Genomic DNA, 20,454 nt, shown 5'->3' with positions numbered 1-20,454 from the left:
TCTGTCATAACTGTTTTTCCCTGCCTGTCAGTGTTTGTGTGCACTGACTTGCACATGCACAGCTCAGGGTACATTTATGGCATGGATCTGTGTAGAGATGATGTGCCTCCCCCTGCACATGCACAGGAGTCACATCACCCCAGCCAGCCATGAAAACAGCCAAAGAATCCAAACTCAAAAAGCAGACAGGGAGAGGATGGAAGTGCGCATGACTATTGAGAGCACTGATACTACAGTGCTGGAGGGGATTTACTTCTAAGGTAAGTCTGCCTAATGTGCTAATATGCTGTGCATGATCACACATGGCTAAAAGTTCCTCGGGGGCTCATTTTTTTTTTAATTCTGCTTTAATAGTTGTCTGAACCAGTTAAAAGAGCTGTACAGTGAACATACCAATAATCTCAAGTAGTCATAAGTGTCACTAAACTATATCCCGATTCTCCATAATTAACATATATATTCATTACTGTAATCTATATTTCATTAAATGGTTTCCTACTGTGTATTCCTGCCTCCTTGTAAAGTCCCCGAGCTCCCAAATCTCTTGTTTCCCTCCCTCACTTCTGTTTGTTTGGAATGAGCAGTGCACATTAGTTGGGGTCATGTGCACTGCTCTATGCACACTACAAATTCCTTAAAGTGATTCTAAAGCCTCAAGGTTTTTACCTTCATGCATTCTATGCATGAATGTAAAAAAGCCTCCTCTGCTGCAGTATCCCCCTAGTCCCCCCCCCCCCCTTATTCTTACCTGAGCCCGATCTGAACCAGTGACGTGCACAAGAGCATTGGCTCTTGCCGCTGTCTTCCTCCTCATTGGGCAGACTGATAGCAGCTCCCGCTCCTGTCAATCAACTCCAGTGATGAGGCAGCTGGGGGCAAGCCCCGCTGTCTGTGTTAATTGCATAGAGCTGCACCGAACCTCCTCTTTTCGGTTTCCCTGCTGGAACTCCTGTCTCCTCCTATCTGTCCACCCCCATGGGAAGCAGGCACTGGACAGATAGGAGGAGGCAGGAGCTCTGGCAGGGGACCCAACAAGAGGAGGTTCAACGCATCTCTGTGCAATTCTATTGCACAGAGCAGGCAAGTATAGAGATGTTTTCTTTTATAACAAAAATTCCTTTACAATCATTTTAAGCTGGGTACACATTAGAAGTTTTTTTTCATTCAACCCAGGGGGTGATCTCCCCCCACTGAGCTATTGTATCCTGATAGGGGGGCGGTTCCTGCCGAACTGACCAATTTCAGCCAATTTTTGGCCCGTGTGGACAAGTCTTTAGTCCCTAGAGCAGTGATGGCGAACCTTGGCACCCCAGATGTTTTTAACTTCATTTCCCATGATGCTCATACACTCTGCAGTGTAGTTGGGCATCATGGGAAATGTAGTTCCAAAATATTTGGGGTGCCAAGGCTCGCCATCACTGCCCTAGACCATCTTGAGATAGAAGCAGAGATGGTGACTGCGTTCCTGTATACAGCTGTGGGACTATGGGGAACAAAATTGGCCACCCTCTAACAGGATATATAAAAAAAAGAAAAAAAAAGAAAAGGAATTTTGAGATTTGGTTTAGAGCAAAAGAAGGCACTTTATGAGTTAATAATACATACTGTATTTATTGGCGTATAACACGCACTTTTTCCCCCTAAAATCGGGGAAATCGGGGGTGCGTGTTATACGCCGACCCCCCCTCCTTTCCTAACCTTCTGTGCCGCTCTCGGCGTCTTTCAGGTATTTTCGGCCGTTCTCTGCTATTTTCGGCCGCATTTGGCCGTTCTCTGCAGCTTTCGGAAAGCCGAAAGCCGCCTAGTGCGGCCGAAAATAGGCGAGAAGGGCCGAAAATAGCTGAGAACACCCGAGTGCGGCCAAAAATACCCGAAAGCCGTCGAGAACGGCCGAGAACGAGCATCACCGAGACATCCGCTCTGTATCTCGGTGGCGCCATTTTTAAAATGACACTGACAAGCCTGCAAACGACTGACAAGGCTGCAATGGAAGGCTGCAATGCAAGGCTGCAAATGACACTGACAAGGCTGCATTGATGGGCATTTAAATCTAAGTTTTTTTCCTTAAACTTCCCTCCTAAAAGTTTTTTTTTTTTAAATTCCCTCCTAAACTTGGGATGCGTGTTATATGCCGGCACGTGTTATACGCAGATAAATACGGTACTTGAATATAATTTTTTTGTATACCAGAGTTTATTGTCACTCAGTTTGTCAGAAATTAAACCTTTTCCTGCTCTGTGTAAAACAAAATACATTTTTTGTTAGGAGTTGACCTTTAACTCCTTTATCACAGTGAAATAAGTCTATTACATTCAGGACCATTGAAATATTACTTACTTATAAAATCAAATAAAATGTAATTCATCCTAACTGGAGAAAAAGAAGAGTTCATGCCAGGGATCCTTGGCTCGTTGTGCCCCAGCCTGCATGCCTCTCAGTGTCATCAACTGTGGAGGATCTGATTTCAGGTCTTATAGTGCGGCTGTGCTTTGTGTCAGGGTGAGAGGATTTTGACACGCTGGCTTCAGCTAGACAAGGAAACAAACTCACTCTCTTGTGATTTAGGAGTGCACTCTCCTCTTCTCATTCACATGGGAATTAATGGATAAAAACATGGAAAATGTTTATAGAAAAAAATGCTGGAATTCCCCGTTAAAGCTTACTCAAAGTTTTTCTGGCAGCAGCTCCTCTTGGGATGACTGGTAAGTTGATTTCACATCGTTTTTCTCTAGTGGTCCTCACAAAGTGGCTTGCCATGGAGCTGTAGAATGAAGCTGTAGCATCTCTGACGTTCTTCAGACTTTCAGGAAATTTCCATTGTTTGGCTGAATGACATAACCATTAGGCCAGGGTTTAATAATTCTCACGGACTGAATAAACACCATCATTGTTATTTTAGGGGCCACATGGGCCATTTTTAATCTTATTTATTTATAAAAAAAATCTGCCTATTGCAAATATATCTGTCTAGAACTACTACAGGAGTTTGTTGGGGTGATTGTTAAGATATTAGTCTATTAGGATATTAGTATTAAGCGGAACTAAATTCCTGTACCAGAGCTTAGGGCTTTCACACATAGTACATGGCATATTTACGCATTATGGAAGACTTCCCTGCCAAAGGGACCCTTCCAACACTGCGATGACCACAATGTCCCTCTGTGCTCTGTCACCATCTCTGACATCTTCGCTTACTCTTCTTCCAAGTTCGTCATCTTTGCCCATCTTGATTGACCGGTTAGGTTGATGTCTTTTCCTTGCATATGCAGCTCAGTGTACATTTAAAAAATATATTTCTGACAGGCACATAAGACATGCAATGGGGTTGATATACTAAAGGCAAATAGAATGTTCACTTTGCAAGTGTAGTTGCACTCTGTAAGGGAATTTGCTCCAGAGCTTAGTAAAACAGGCGAAACTTCGCCTTGCAAAGAATACCCAATCACATGCAAGAAAATTTGAAAAAACAGCATTCTTGCTTGCACTTGATTGGATGATGGAAATCAGCAGCGCTCCCATCATTTATTAAGATCTGGAGAAAATTCCCTTGCAGAGTGCAACTGCACTTGCAAAGCTAATGCTCTATTTGCCTTAGTAAATCAACCCAATGTCTCCTCTGTAATAAAATCCTATCTGCAGCAATGTTTTTAAAATAAGAGCTTAATTCCACTTTATAGTGCATATTCAGTCAAATCTTTTTTTTTCTACAGTTATGGTAGAACGAGGAAAGATTAAACCCCCCCCCCCACCCCCCACCCCCACCCCCCCCCCCCCCCCCCCCCCCCCCCCGTCGGGTTTTTCTGGCTATGCAGGAGTCTGTTAGATTTTTCACTGGAAAAAAGAGATTTTAGATTTTTCACTCACTGTGGTGGTGACAAAGGTTTCCCCAGACTGGAAATTAGAGAGAAAATTTGCAATACGCGGTATAGTCCATTTAAAATATTTTTCTTTAGTATTCATTTTGTGAGTAATGGTTAGAATTACTATTAGGTTTTTGTTGCTGTGCCCCTGGAAGGGAAATTTCCTTACTTCCTGCTGTACCTCCCGGGCAGGAAATGGTGGGATATCGTTCCAACACAGAGACAGCAATTAAAAACCCAGCAGACATCCTGATCCTTCCGCAATCTATCTTTAACTACGTTTTGGCTGGAGTTCTCTTCTGGGTTTGAAAAACAGCACTCATATATAGAACATATTGCTAAATGCCTTAACATTGTTCTAGGCAGTCTGATTTATTAAGTCCTCCAGACACTGTGGAGATACATATGTCTTATTCATAGGAATCATGTAACGGCCCTGATCCAGCAGCTGTCACTCCGCTTTCCGGGAATGCTTGGAATGTCACAGCTGCCGGAAGCGGGCAAAGGGCAGTGACAGCTGATCCCAGTGTTGTGTGGTGTCACTGCATTGCAGGAAACTTTTCATCCCTCTCTTAGAAGTGTCTTTATGTGTTGGGAAGGACAGGACACAGATCTTATTGTAACCCCATACAAAAGGTGGATGTGTTTTAAATCGGACATGACAGCCGGGACAGATTTCTCAATATTAGGATTATAGATTCACCATTATATACAATCATTATTAAGATAAACGTATCTGGAAAGGGAGGTATGGGTGCTGTGATTGCCGTTTTAGCTGAAAATTGTAGTTGTCCGGTTGTCCTGTCAATCCAGCCAACCATACAAGTTAACATTTCAGCCCAGAATGCCAAACAGTGTGGATGGAGGAATCTCCCCTGAGGGCTATTGTATTCTGACACCACTACCAGCATTAGTCAATGATTTGAGTCATTTTGTAGTCCAGTTCTTAAGTCACTGGCTGCTAATATGTTCTGGGTCAGTGACATGGAAGATTTTGAGACCATTGGATCAGCATGACAGACCCATCCTCACTGGATTGTCATACTACATGCCTTACCACAACACATGGCAATACATGTAACATGGGTTGCTGTATTGCAGTGCCATTCATTTTGAATGGTAGCCGATCACACCAAGGCAACACCCCTGCATTGTAGCGCATTGCAACTCACGGTAGTGTGTTACGGTGCATTGTACTAGAACAATAAGGGCTTTGTGCTTTTTGAATCTCATCAGGGTGAGTTAACAGTTCGTCTATTTTAAATTGGCTTCCTCAATGCAATGCACATTAATGTGCATCATAATGTGCATTAATGCAGTATAAAGAGGTAAATGAAACCTAATATCCTGTTGAGGTGACAACTGTACAATTTTGTTCTTCTTATTGGTTTTTGGAGGGTGAATCTCTCCAGTGGGGACACAGACAGCAATAGAGAACTAGCAGAGATTCTAACCTAATGATACTAAGAAAAAATGTTTTGGCTATACATACACTTTAATGTTATATCAATCATTCACCATATTAGGTATAGGTGGGTATGTGTCCTCTCCTTCCCTTTGTCCTTCTCTGCTCCATCTGCCACCAGAGCATCTAACTACTTTCCCACTCCTATGTGACTGCAGTGATTTACTACATTATGGGGAGGGCAAGGGTCAAGCCACAATACTGGAAGGCAGAGGCATTTGTCAGAGGTGGAGGTAAAGCTTTCCTCTGGTGCCTCTTATGCCGCGTACACACGACCGGACTTTCCGGCAGACTAGGTCCAACGGTCTTCCCAACGGACTTCCTAACTAATGGACTTGGCCACACACGAACGGACTGTACTGTCTGTTCTAAAGTCTGTTCGTTTTGAATGTGATGATGTAAGACGGAACTAAAGAAGGAAGTTCAGTAGCCAATAGCTTCCCTTGCATCGTATTTGGTCCGTCGGACCAGCATACAGACGAACGGTTTTTCCTAATTGAGTCCGCTGGACAATTTTGAAACATGTTCTATTTCTAGGTCCGTTTTTTTTTAATGAAAAATGATCAGATTAGCCCACACATGATCGGAGACTGGATTTTCCAATGGACTGATTCCGTCGCACCTAGTCTGCCAGAAAGTCCGGTTGTGTGTAGTATTGGAAAAGCTAAGATTTGCTTTAAATTTACTTTATTATCACCCACCCAAAAATGAAAAACATGTTCTCTGCTAAAAGTAGACTTTAATTCTAACTCCTCTGATGGGTGCGAAGTCTGATCCTTCTTCAAGAGCTAAGTATCCTAAGCATCCAGCACAAACAGAATTAAAGGCCAATCAACCAAAACCCCTGGTGGAATCTTCAGCATGTGTCAAACTTTTGGGTGTGTTGTATGATTAGACCAATGCTGCACACAGTAGTTCCCTCCACTAGCATAGTGACATAGACTTCAGTGGCAGGAACAATGGCACATTACAGGGGACACAGGAATCTGACACACCTGGAAGTGTCGGGTGCTGCAGATTATACCAGAGGCTGTAGCTCTTGAAAAAAGTAGACTAGATACTGTAAATGTTACCCACTAGAGAGGTACGAATTAAGAGTCTTGTTTTGCAGTCAGCTTTTTTCTTTTTTTTTAGATAGTGACAGAGTTTCAGATTAACCTACGTTTTGATATAGACTTTACTTTGGCTTTTTGAGATGTACTAAAAATGACTGAGAACAAACCCTAAGAGCAACATTTCCGCCATTGGGTCATTGGTCATTTACAGTATATGCATGACATGGAAGTAGACACTGTTTCTTACCATATAAGCTCTTCCTCTCCAGATACTAATATTTGTTATTGAATAGAGGAAACATGTCTGTGATGCCCATAGTAACCAATCACATATCTACTTTCACTTTGCAGTTTGCACTGCAACATTTGCAACAGGAATGGGATTGCTGGCTGTTGGTGCAAGCAGACATAATATTTAATAGACACAGTGGCTGAGTGAATATTGTAACAGTGTGTAGCAGTCAAACATAACTCTCATACCTGGTGTCACTGGATAATTCCTTTTTTCTTCCCTTCAGGGCTTATACAAATTCAGGCCCAGGCACAGCGTATCCACCTAGGGTTCCAAAACCTGAAAGGTAATGGGCAAAATCAAGAACTTTAAGGGCGTGTCTTCCGTTATTTCTTTTTGTCCCATGTCAGCAGTGTATCTTGGGGTACTGTACACTGAGCTGATCAGTATGATCCCTGTGATGTCATTCAGTGTCCATAAGGGCTACTATGATGTAATAAATTAGGGAAGTATTTTGGTGGATGGTAAGAGGTATCAGATTGGGTATAAACCCATCTATTTAGCCACCCGTCATTCCACTTTGCTATCTCTGTAGAGGTAAACCACCACTACATTCTTGCACCTCCTATTGACCTTATGGTCTGAGTATGGACATTCAAGTATTTCCATTTATGTAACAAAAATTAAAAAAACTCATGTGATCTCTGTAGCTTATTGTACTGTGGAGTAACACACAGCAAAAGTGCAAACACTTTCCTAATGGTTCTCTCAGCAGCTTAGCGCTTCCTTCTAGCAGTGATTCAGCAGCTAAACCTTGCTCCTCCATTTCAAAAGTAACTCAGCAGCTCAGCTCCCCCTCCCAACAGTGACTAAGCATCTGAGCTCTTCCTGCTCCTCTCTCACCTCTCAGCAGTGACTAGTCCCATACACACAGGCTGTCAGGAGACATCGGCTGGTTCAATAAAAAAACGTCTGACATTCAGCCCATGTGTAGGTCAGTCTGTCCGACAAAAGCTGGCTGTTTAGCCTGCTTCTATTGGACGAGCATGCTAGAAAACCAGCAGCTGACCGCCTCCCGATTGCCAATGGCCAGCAGCTCAGCTCACCTTGCTCCCATCTTCCTGCAATGACTAAGCAACTTACCTCACCCTGATATCCCCGTCTGCAGTTACTCAGCAGCTCAGCTCACCTTGACCCCCTCCCCCGCAGCTCATGCCCCCCCTGCCCTCCCTTCCCTCTCAGCAGTTACTCAGCAGCTCAGCTTTCCCTGCTCATCCTCCCAGCAGTGACTCAGAAGCTCAGCTCTTCCTGCTTCCTCTCCCAGCAGTGACTCAGTAGCCTAACTCCCCCTGCTCCCTCTACCAGCAGTGACTCACAAGCTCAACCCACCTTCCTCTCCTATCAACAACAACTCACCAACTCAGCTTCCTCTGCTCCCCCTCCCAGCAATGGCTCATTAAGCCAGCTCTTCTCCTCCCCAATCAGTGACTAAACATGCTTAGCTCTTCCTGCTTATCTCTGCCAATGGGGACTCAGCTCCCCCTGCACAACAGCGTATATGTACTAAACCCAAACAGTGTGGTCCCTTTGTGTTCTTATATCCATGTAGCAGTGTTTACATAACATTCAGATGTTGTTATTATGTGATCTTACTCTGTTCTCCAACTTCCATGACGGTATTGTACCACTGTGCTCAGTGTGGCGGAGAATAAAAACACAATTAAGGAGTAATTTCCTTATTATGTTGCTATTTTATTTGTGCGTGATTCCCAAAGCCAAGCGCAAGGGGTTAAGTTTTGTTTGCTGTAACACTTCCATCATATTGCTTTTGCAGAAGCCAGGATGACTAAACCTAAGCACAGCTTGTCAGTGAGTAATCAGATCCGGCCGGAGAGCAGACAAGGGAGCATTTTACAGAAAAGCTGGGATCCTCTGCGGACAGGGGCAAGATCCCCAGATAGAAGCGGAAAGTGTCACTTCATTTGCAGCATCAGAATCGCTACCCAGACTGGGAACATCACTCCCCCCACCCCCGCACTGATCACTTGGCAGGGACAGTGGAAAAATATAGTGTCGCCCAAGATTACCTTGTTTACACACTTGACTGGTCTAGTATATTTTATCTGTGGTGTCACCTGGAGTGAAAATGTTTGCAAACACATTCATATTTATATAAATACAGCCATGTGCTTCAGAACGGATCTCTGCTGGTTTGTTTTTAAAGGGAATTTGTTTATTTTAAAAAATTTTATATATACAGTACATGTAATTATCCTAATACAAATAATTGTATGCTATTTATATCCTATGTTACATTTAGATATATTTTAGCACAGGCTTTCTCAACCAGAGTCCTGTGTAACCTCTGGGTCCCTCCAAAGGTTGTTAGGGGTTCCTTGGGCAGTGGGTAGTGGATTAATTTCCTGCCTAAGGGTCCTTTCACACCGGGCAGATCAGTGCTGATCCGCCCCGTGGATATCCGCTTGCTCAGCGGGGATCACCAGAGCGATCTCCGCTGAGCAGGTAGATGACAGGTCCGTCTCTGCACCCTGTGCAGGGATGGACCTGTCACAGAGCGGCTCTCCCCTATGGGAGATCAGGTGACGACAGACCGCAGTGTTCGTCATCACCCGATCTGATGACGGATGGAAAAATAGCTTTTTCCTCCATCACACTTTTTCGGATCGGAGCAACTCGGATGTCAGCGGACATCCTCAATGGAGCTCAATGGAGCATCCGTTCAGGACCGCCTGAAAAACTGACAGGTGGACCTGAACGGATCGTCCATGTGAAAGGGGTCTAACAGTGCCCGCATAGTTCTGACACCAATGCCACTTGGAAGAGTCAGTTGCATGGGACCAGTGGAGCTTATTCTCTCCTTTCTCATGTAAGTACCGTACTCACTAATACCAATGATCGTGTTAGCTGTCTGTGGGGGGCTTCCTCCAACTGACCACCAATGTTAAGATAGTTCTTACCAGTGAAAGATGGCCCCTCTCTAAATTGAGGCCGGGCTCACCGATTCAGATGTCAATCAGGTCTGAAATTTTAAAAGAAAAAAACGTGTTGCGCTATAGAGCTGGAAATATAGATAGTAGCTGCTAACACAATATTGTTGGATACAATAAAAAATATTCAGAAGGTTCGGTGTAGCGCTTGAAAAGTATTAATTAATACAAACAAAAGTTCATATATAGTGCCATAGAAAGATGCCCTTATGATTGAAAAAGTCCATCCAGAGCTGGATTCTTTACCGGTCTTATGCATGTTAACTGTGGGCAGCCGGATGTGACTTCATGCAGTTTCACAGCCAACTGCTTACTGTACACGTGCGAGCCTCGCTTTGCTTTCTGCATGGTTCTGCAGTGTTCTAGGACCTGAGGATGTGTCCCAAAAGGCTGTGAGCAGGGGGAGAACTTCCACTCGGATCACCTAGGCAACATCAGTGGAAATGGAAGCTGGTACCTTTCAAAATTAGGCAACTGCTCTCTCCAAAAAATGCCACCCAAATGTGGCAGAGAAGGGTGGTATGAGGAAAAAGAACAGAACTTCCCCTTTTGGGTGAAGTTTCCTATGAACTATCATTGTGGCATGGCGAATGTACTGTGAGTTGTAGATTTAATCATTTTCAATAGGTTTTCCTGAGACCTGAAAATTATCTCTAGGGTTACTCAATGGTAAAATGTTGAGAAAGGATGTTCTAGTGCAGTGGTCTCCAAACTGAGGCCTCACTGGGCCAGATGCGGCTCTTTGGTTGCTTTTATCTAGCACTTGTGGCACTTTTTCATTCAATGAAACCAACAATGGGGAAAATTCCACCCACTAACACCAATGAAGGGGGTACAATTCCTCCCAATGATACCAACAATGGGGCACAATTCATCCCACTGACACCAACCCTGGGGCACAATTCCTCCCAATTACACCAACAATGGGGACCAATGACATCAATGATGGGGCACAATTCCTTCTAATGATACCAACAATGGGGCCCAATTACATCAATGATGGGGCAAAATTCCTCCCAATGACACCAACAATGGGGCCCAATTACATCAATGATGGGGCACAATTCCTACCTATTACACCAAAAATGAGGCGTAATTACTCTCACTGAAACAAACAATGGGGCATTATTTTTTCCCACTGATGTCGGGACCTTTTCTACTCCCATTGGCCACAGTTGGGCCCTTCTAAAGTCTGAAGAACAGTAAACTGGCCCTTTGTTTAGAAAGTTTGGAGATCCCCCTGTTCTAGTGCCTTTGGACAATTAAAGGGTCGCCCCATTCCAATACTGATATTGTTTTTTGAAGACATGGTGATTTAAATTGTCTATTTGTTTTTTTGTATTTCTTTGGTTTCCATTCACAAGATAACCTTGCTGTAGTTTATGCCTCCCATAATGAATGCGTCACTCTCCGGCAAATGGATTTCTTAGTTAATTGGTTATTGTACATTAGGGAGAAACCACAGGGGAGCGTGGAACCATCTTTGACTTTGTAGAAGATGCAGCAGCTGGGTGGAATCCAGCTTTCTATCCTGTTCAAAATTAAAGTTTTGCATGGATTTGACCTTTGACTGCGATTCTATAGATCTGTTTTGCGACATTGTATGTAAAAAAAAAGTCTTCTTGCCTTCTGCATTGGAACTCCAAGCGTATCTGAATTCTAAATGCAGACTAGACATAGAGCAGAATTAATTAGCATGTAGCAAGTGAGTTGAATCTTTCCTGCTTGAGTTGCCACAGAGGGATTCTTTACATCAAAAGGCACTCATGTGACTTGCGGTGGACTTTTCAGCCCATGAAGCAACAGTAAGGCCGCGTACACACGGGCGGACTGTTCGCCCAACCTTGTCCTCTGAACAGTGTTTGGGCGGACAGTCCGCTCGTGTGTGGGCTTTCAGCGGACAGTTTCAGCGGACAGTTGGACGGACAGTCTTTCGGAAATTCCGAAAAACTGTCCGCTGAAACTGTGTTTGAGCGAACAGTCCGCTCATGTGTGGGCTTGTCCGCTGTACTTTCGAAATGAGCGGACTGTTCCCGCTCGGAAAGTCCGCCCATTTCGAGCGCGTGTACAGGTAGGCGGGGCCCGCGAAGGAGACGTCGCGGGCTCCGCCGCCTGGAATGGGCTTAAAGGGGAACCCCAACGCCGAAAAAAATCGGCGTGGGGGTTCCCCCCAAGTCCACACCAGACCCTTGTCCGAGCACGCTACCCGGCCGGCCAGGAAAGGGGGGCGAGCGAGCGCGCCCCCCCTCCTGAGCCGTACCAGGCCGCGTGCCCTCAACATGGGGGGTGCCTTGGGGAAGGGGGGGCCGCGCGGCCCCCCCACCCCAAAGCACCTTGTCCCCATGTTGATGAGGACAAGGGCCTCTTCCCGACAACCCTGGCCGTTGGTTGTCGGGGTCTGCGGGCGGGGGGCTTATCGGAATCCGGGAGCCCCCTTTAAGAAGGGGGCCCCCGGATACCGGCCCCCCACCCTATGTGAATGAGTATGGGGTACAATGTACCCCTACCCATTCACCTGTGAACTAAAGTACAATAAAAAACACAACACAGAGAAAAAATATTTTATTGCACAGCTCCGGGGGTCTTCCGTCTTCGGGGGTCTTCTCGCCGGACTCCTCCGCTATGTGTGTGTAGCTCTTTTGCTAGCGGAGGAGTCCGGCTTTCTTCCTCCCCGCCGCCGGCCTCTTCTCCCGACTTCGGGGGTCTTGTCCCCCTCTTCGGTTCTTCTGCCGGGCCACCGCGCCTGGTCCGGTGGCCCGGTCTTCTGTCGCCGTCTTCCGTTCTTCTGTCGCCGCCTTCGGTTCTTCTGCCGGGCCACCGCGCCTTCTTGTAGCTCTTTTACAGGCGGTGGCCCGGTCTTCTGTCGCCGCCGCCGCCTTCCGTTCTTGTTCTTCTTCTTGTTCTTCTTCTTCTCCTGGAGATGTTGACTCGACGAGCTCTCCGGCCGGAATGCCAGAGCCGCGCTGTGCGGTCACTTATATAGTGACAATGGGGCGGTGTCACATGGTATATGTCACATGGGTTGGTCACATGGTGTCCCCGCCCCCTTACGATGTCATAGTCCCCATGTGACATCAACCCATGTGACCAACCCATGTGACATATACCATGTGACACCGCCCCATTGTCACTATATAAGTGACCGCACAGCGCGGCTCTGGCATTCCGGCCGGAGAGCTCGTCGAGTCAACATCTCCAGGAGAAGAAGAAGAACAAGAAGAAGAACAAGAACGGAAGGCGGCGGCGGCGACAGAAGACCGGGCCACCGCCTGTAAAAGAGCTACAAGAAGGCGCGGTGGCCCGGCAGAAGAACCGAAGGCGGCGACAGAAGAACGGAAGACGGCGACAGAAGACCGGGCCACCGGACCAGGCGCGGTGGCCCGGCAGAAGAACCGAAGAGGGGGACAAGACCCCCGAAGTCGGGAGAAGAGGCCGGCGGCGGGGAGGAAGAAAGCCGGACTCCTCCGCTAGCAAAAGAGCTACACACACATAGCGGAGGAGTCCGGCGAGAAGACCCCCGAAGACGGAAGACCCCCGGAGCTGTGCAATAAAATATTTTTTCTCTGTGTTGTGTTTTTTATTGTACTTTAGTTCACAGGTGAATGGGTAGGGGTACATTGTACCCCATACTCATTCACATAGGGTGGGGGGCCGGTATCCGGGGGCCCCCTTCTTAAAGGGGGCTCCCGGATTCCGATAAGCCCCCCGCCCGCAGACCCCGACAACCAACGGCCAGGGTTGTCGGGAAGAGGCCCTTGTCCTCATCAACATGGGGACAAGGTGCTTTGGGGTGGGGGGGCCGCGCGGCCCCCCCTTCCCCAAGGCACCCCCCATGTTGAGGGCACGCGGCCTGGTACGGCTCAGGAGGGGGGGCGCGCTCGCTCGCCCCCCTTTCCTGGCCGGCCGGGTAGCGTGCTCGGACAAGGGTCTGGTGTGGACTTGGGGGGAACCCCCACGCCGATTTTTTTCGGCGTTGGGGTTCCCCTTTAAGCCCATTCCAGGCGGCGGAGCCCGCGACGTCTCCTTCGCGGGCCCCGCCTACCTGTACACGCGCTCGAAATGGGCGGATTTGCCTCCGCCTTACGTGGGCGAGTCCGTTCATTTCAAAAGTTGAGCGAACTGTTTGCCCAACCTTGTTCGTCAAACAGTCCGCTCGTGTGTGGGCAAGTCCGCTCATGCAAATTTTGAGCGGACTGTTTGATGAAACTGTTTGCCGAACAAGGTTGGGCGAACAGTCCGCCCGTGTGTACGCGGCCTAACAGTATTGATCAGAGACACAACACAACATAAGCAGCTATTCCACTCTCTCCATATAGACTGTAGCTGTGCAAAGTGTGTGGCTCTCAGAAGATGGAGCTCTCCGCCATGTGTAGTACTGAGGAATGTATCTTGGTTACTGCATAGAACATATATGCCTCTCAAGAGGTACTGCAGTTGATTCGATTTTCTGCACAATTGAAATAAACTCATCATCCAGCCAGATTTGAAGATGAAACCTAGACCTATATACAGAGGGCAACTCTTCTTGTCTGTGGGTTTGGTTTTGCCTGGAGGCAAAGTGCCCCAGGCCATGCCTTCTTAAAGTGGAGCAGGAGTACTTTTATTAGGAGTTAGGAGCTCCAATTAGGGTTGCCACCTTTTCTTCAAGCCAAACCCGAACATTTTACCAGTTTTTATATTAATCACAAGAGTCCCCCATTAAGTCAAAGTCAAAGGAGTTCCTCTTTAGATCTGAATCTGCAGAGTTTGTTCCTCTTTACATGAGAATCTGCATTTTCCCTTTACATCTGGATCCACAGAGTTCCCCTTTAGATTAGAATCTGCAGAGTTCCCCTTTAGATCAGAATCTGCAGAGTTCCCCTTTAGATCAGAATCCGCAGAGTTCCCCTTTATAGCCAAATCTGCATAGTTTCCCTTTGGATGAAAAGAGGGTCATTCACATACCTCCTAACGTTTTGAGTTGTATGTTGGCATAGGACACACCTCCTGCCAAGCCCTATTAAAGGAGAATTATACAAAAAAAAAGAGTACTTTTTTTTTTACCGCTCTTATTTCTTTATAGTGGCTTTTGACATATACAAATGCAGCAATTTAGAAATTGGATGAAAGGTTTAGCACTGTTTTTGATAGCTAAATAGTGCATTTTATATACAACTATATAAATTAGACCAAAATGAGGGACACATGAGGAAGAAAGAGAGACAGAGGGACATTGCTCCAAATCAGGGACAGTCCCTCCAAATCAGGGACAGTTGGGAGCAATATTATTGTGCACAATATGGGATCATTCCAGATATATTTTCTCTTGTGCAGGTTTAAACATGAAAGCAGGTCTATGATTGGTTGCTCTGAGCCATACAGACACTTTCTTCCATTTTGTAATACATGAAGCCCAATGTGTTCATATCAATGTATATTGCGGATAAAGACGCTTTTTTTTTCTCTCTCCCATGCTTGAGATTCAGAGAGGGCTTGTCCTCTGCTGACACACACATACAGGATAGCGTGTAATTTCTTATACAGCCCTTCTTTGTACGGGTTTGGAAAGCCCATCATTAATGTCATCCACGTTCAAAGATCTAGGCCCTGTTGCCACGGTTACACTGGGAAGTGGGCCTGGTTGGAAAAAAGTGAAGGAAGCCCTGTGTTTATTTTTTTTCTCTTTTGCCACATAACTTTATTATACATTCATATATAGCACTGACATTCACCACAGCACAATGATTCCTAAAAATAACTCAGGAAGGCACATTTCCCTCTAATGCTACGTGCACCAGATAAGTAATCAGCTGCTTATTTAGGCTCTGCATGCAAAATCTGCACCTGTTTACCATACCTGACAACTATCCTGGGATTTAAAGTGGAACGAAACCCATCAATTTAACTCTATGGTGATGTGTACTGTACACCAGGGCATAATGAGACTAAAAGGTCCATTTATATAGCAGTGGCATCGCCATACTGGGGCTAAAAAAAAAAGGATGATGTGCAATTATAGAACAGAGTGGATAGCGTCACAGATGTGCTTATCACTCTACTGGCTTCAGAATCCCAAAGCTAAAACACAGTTTTATTAAAGCGAAACTAAACCCTCCTGTCCTTTACAGCCAAAGAAGCTGCCTTTTTGGACTCTACTTAACCTGCGGTTTCTGTGGTGCTACACATATGATCAGTTATGACTCCAGCCATTGGATGGCATGACAGTTCATCTGTGATAGTTTTCATTACAGCATGCCTCGAATGTAACTATTTTAGAAAACTGGTAAATTGTTGAGTTTAGTTCCACTTTTAGCCTGGGTTCAGACAATTGCGAACACAGACAACCCATGTGATTCGCACCCCATTGCTGTGCAGATCACATTCAGTGTCTGTGCAATGCAAATTCAGCCATACAGTTTATATGGCTGAACTCGCTTTGGATTCGCACGAAAATGCTGCAGGAACCTTTTTTTTCTCATACTTGATCAGATCGCATGGGTGTTCAAATCCATGCGATCTGATTCCTGTCCAAGTTCACAGTTTGCACTGCTCTCTGCGAACCCATGTGGGGGTATAATTAACTTTGTATTGACACCCGCAGCGGTTTACAGAGGGCAGAGTGAACTGGCTGCGAGGGAGATGCGAAGCGGAAACCGGCACTGGAATCCCGCTGGTTCCCGTATCGCAATAGTGTGAACCAGGGCTAAAGCTGACCTATACTTGCCTGTTCTCCAGCACTGTGATCCCCTGTAGCTCCCTGCAGGCCACTTACATCTTTGGTCCGGCGCCTTCTGGGTATTGATTCCCAACAATTTTAATTGGTTGGCCTGAGATGATTTCACTCCCACGTGTGAGTTCAGTCACTAGGCAATAAGATTCTACACGTGCCGCTCAGTGTACACTGTGGACAGGCAGCTAAGAGATCTTTAATACAGAAGAGACATGGGGGGTTATTTACTAAAGGAAAATCCACTTTGCACTGCAAGTGCACTTGGAAGTAAAGTCGCTGTAAATCCAAGGGGGTCATGCAAGGAAAATATAAAACAGTATTTTAGCTTGCACATGATTGGATGATAAAATCAGCAGAGCTTCCACTCATTTCAGTGCACTTGCAGTGCAAAGTGGATTTGACTTTCGTAAATAACACCCATGGTGTGTAAAAATACTCCCTGTTCACAATGTTGTATTTTTTTCCATAAAGGTCCACTTTAAGTGAACCTATCAAAGTCATGTGACTGGCCTCTCATTCTATCATGGAGTTCTCTCTACAGCGTTAAGCAGAGAGAATTCCGGTGTGACACCACACTTCAGCCTGCATTTTATGTACGAGTTGTAAAATGCAGGCTACAATGACATTGCACTATATAGTGATTGCCCTTCACTGTTATAGATTATAATGAATTAAGCAGTTGTGAGTTAATGCAATTTCATTAATTCCGTTTTATTTTATTTTTTTTGCATCTGTACATCCAACTACCACACATCTCTATTTTTTTCCCCACAATTAATTATTATTATTATTGTTATACATAAATACAACCAAAAGTATTTTTGGATATACAAAATGTATTAAAACATCACAGGTAAAAATACTTGTGAACAATAAACATGAAGACAAGGAGAGGGCAAGACATGGGGGAGGTCTGGTACCTAGTTAGGGGTCAGGAGGAAAATATTCTTATTATAACACCAATCGTGAAATGACGGAGCGATCGCTTGTAAACAAACCGGTGTCATGTCATGATGCCGGTTCCTCCCTCCCCTCTCTGTACCGATCTGTACAGTGCTAGGGGAGAGATTGGTAACAGCAGCGCTATGGGCTAGATCTGTAGTGCCCACAGCGCTGCTCACGTCAATTAACCCCGCAATTCCCTGCCAATACTCTGCAATACCTTGCCAATACTCTGCAATACTCTACAATGCCCTGCCAATACTTTGCAATGCCCTGCCAATACTCTGCAGTACCCAGCAATGCCCTGCCAATACTCTGCAATACCCTGCCAATACTCTGCAATGCCCGGCCAATACTCTGCAATATCCTGCCAATACTCTGCAATACCCTGCCAATACTCTGCAATACCCAGCAATGCCCTGCCAATACTCTGCAATACCCTGCCAATATTCACAATTCCCTGCCAATACTCTGCAATACCCTGCCAATACCCTGCAACACCCAGCAATGCCCTGCCAATACTCTGCAATACCCAGCAATACCCTGCCAATACTCTGCAATACCCTACCAATACTCTGCAATGCCCTGCCAATACTCTGCAATGCCCTGCCAATACTCTTCAATGCCCTTCCAATACTCTGCAATGCCCTTCCAATACTCTGCAATGCCCTGCCAATACTCTGCAATGCCCAACAATAATCTGCAATACCCACCAATATTCTGAAATAGCCTGCAATACTCTGCCAATACTCTGCCATAAACTGCCATACCCAGCAATACCCTGCCATACCCAGCAATACCCAGCCATACTTGGTGATACCCCGCAATACCCAGCCATGCTCTGCAATACCCAGCCATACTCAGTGATACCCTGCAATACCCAGCCATACCCAGTGATACTCTGCAATACCCAGCCATACTCTGCAATACCCAGCCGTACTCATCCATGCTCAGCCATACTCGGTGATACCCTGCAATAATTAGTGATAATTGGTGATACCCAGCCATGCTCGGCCATGCTCGGCCATGCTCAGCCATACCCAGCCATACCCAGCCATGCTCGGCCATGCTCAGCCATTCTCGGCTGTACTCGGCCTCTGTATGTGGCCAGGCTGTGAAAATCTCACACATGTGGTATCGCCGTACTCAGGAGAAGTAGAAGAATCTATTTTGGTGTGTCATTTTTGCTATGTACATGCTATGTGTTAGAAATATTGTATAAATGGACAACTTTGTGTTAAAAAAATGCATTTTAACCACTTCCCGCCCACCGGCCATCATATGACGTCCTTGACTTTGTGCGGGGATATCTGAATGATGTAAAATGAACCATAAAAAAAATTAAAAATTTGAAAGCGCCCCTGTCCCCATGTGCTCGCATGCAGAAGCGAACACATATACGTAAGTCCCGCCCACATATGGAAACGGTGTTCAAACCACACATGTGAGGTATCACTGCGAACGTTAGAGCGAGAGCAATAATTTTAGCCCTAGACCTCCTGTATCTCAAAACACTTAACCGGTAAATTTTTTGAAAGCATCACCTATGGGGATTTTTAAGTAGCGACGTTTGGCACCATTCCACGAATGTGTGCAATTTTGAAGGGTGACATGTTAGGTATCTATTTACTCGGCGTAACTTCATCTTTCACATTATGCAAAAACATTGGGCTAACTTTACTGTTTTTTTTTTGTTTTGTTTTTAACGCGTTCAAAAAATTGCTGCGCAAATACTGTGCGAGATAAAAAGTTACTACAACCACCATTGTCTTCTCTAGTGTCTTTGTTAGAACCCCAAAACATTATATATGTTTTTTTATGTAATTTTCGAGCAAATAAATTATGATTTTTACATGTAGGAGAGAAATGTCAGTATTGGCCTGGGTGCTCAGAATGCCTGAAGGTGCTCCCTGCATATTGGGCCTCTGTATGTGGCCACGCTGTGTAAAAGTCTCACACATGTCATATCGCCGTACTTGGGAGTAATAGCAGAATGTGTTTTGGGGTGTAATTTGTGGTAGGCATATGCTGTGTGTAAGAAGTAACCTGATAATATGACAATTTTGTGGAAAAAAAATAAAGTAAAAAAAAATCTTGATTTTGCAAAGAAATGTGGGAAAAAATAACAACTTCAAAAAACTCATAATGCCTCTTACTAAATACCTTGGAATGTCTTCTTTCCAAAAAGGGGTCGTTTAGGGGGTATTTGTACTTTTGTGGCATGTTGGGGTCTCAAGAAATTAGATAGGTCGTCAGTACTTCAGGTGTGATCAATTTTCAGAGATTGGCACCACAGCTTGTGGACTCTATAACTTTCACAAAGACCAAATAATATCCACCAATTTGTACTTATTTTTACCAGATATGTAGTAGTATAAATTTTGGCCAAAATGTATGAAGAAAAATTACTAATCTGCTAAATTTTATAACAGAAACAAAGAAAAATTAATTTTTTTACAGAATTTTCGGTCTTTTTCTTTTATAGCACAAAAAGTAAAAAACCCAGCAGTGATTAAATACCACCAAAAGAAAGCTCTATTTGTGTGAAAAAAAGGACACAAAATTCATATAGGTACAGTGTTGCATGACTGAGTAATTGTCATTCAAATTATGAGAGCACCAAAAGCTTCAAATTGGTCTGGTTATTAAGGGGGTTTAAGTGCCCAGTGGTCAAGTGGCTAAAGGGGGTGTGGTTTAATAGAGTCTCCGGTGACTTACATTCAGTGCAGAATGCAGTAATGTTAAAAAGGGAATATACGCTGCGAAGAGTACCGTGGTGGGTAATATGTGCAGGAGAGGGGTGTGGAGTGTATGGGCAGAAGAGGGTATGGAGTGTATGTTGGTGGGTATTATGTGCAAAAGAGGATTATGGAGTGTATGGTGGTGGGTAGTATGTGCAGGGAGAGGGGTGTGGAGTGTATGGCAGTGGATAGTATAGTATATGCAGAGTGTGCGGAGGTGGGTACTATGTGCAGGAGAGGAGTGTGGAATGTACAGTGCCTTGCAAAAGTATTCATACCCCTTGAATTTTTACCTATTTTGTTACATTACAGCCTTTAGTTCAATGTTTTTTTTTAATCTGAATTATATGTGATGGATCAGAACACAATAGTCTAAGTTGGTGAAGTAAAATTAGAAAAATATATACATAAAACAATAAACCCACAATAGTAAAATCAGTCT

The 20,454-nt window shown here is 45.0% G+C and overlaps 1 protein-coding gene across 4 annotated transcripts in view; it reads left to right on the top strand.

Annotated features, from left to right (window-relative positions):
* Positions 1-20,454, top strand: part of DGKI (diacylglycerol kinase iota) — a 542,650-nt gene that overhangs the window by 134,091 nt on the left and 388,105 nt on the right. The window contains exons 1-2 of one of the 4 annotated variants that reach the window (XM_077469234.1): positions 2,508-2,702; positions 6,899-6,958. The exons of 2 other annotated variants lie outside the window; for them this stretch is intronic. In XM_077469234.1, coding sequence (XP_077325360.1) covers positions 2,602-2,702; positions 6,899-6,958 — 161 coding nt within the window. In that variant the 5' untranslated portion in view covers positions 2,508-2,601. Of the gene's footprint in view, positions 1-2,507; positions 2,703-6,898; positions 6,959-20,454 lie in introns of those variants that run through there. One more of the 4 variants, XM_077469235.1, reaches the window with a different exon arrangement.

Source organism: Lithobates pipiens, unplaced genomic scaffold, assembly GCF_037356315.1.
Source record: "Lithobates pipiens isolate NorthernLeopardFrog02 unplaced genomic scaffold, aLitPip1_a1.2 Scaffold_8, whole genome shotgun sequence".
NCBI lineage: Eukaryota > Metazoa > Chordata > Amphibia > Anura > Ranidae > Lithobates > Lithobates pipiens.
This window is presented reverse-complemented; position numbering and strand designations above follow the sequence as displayed.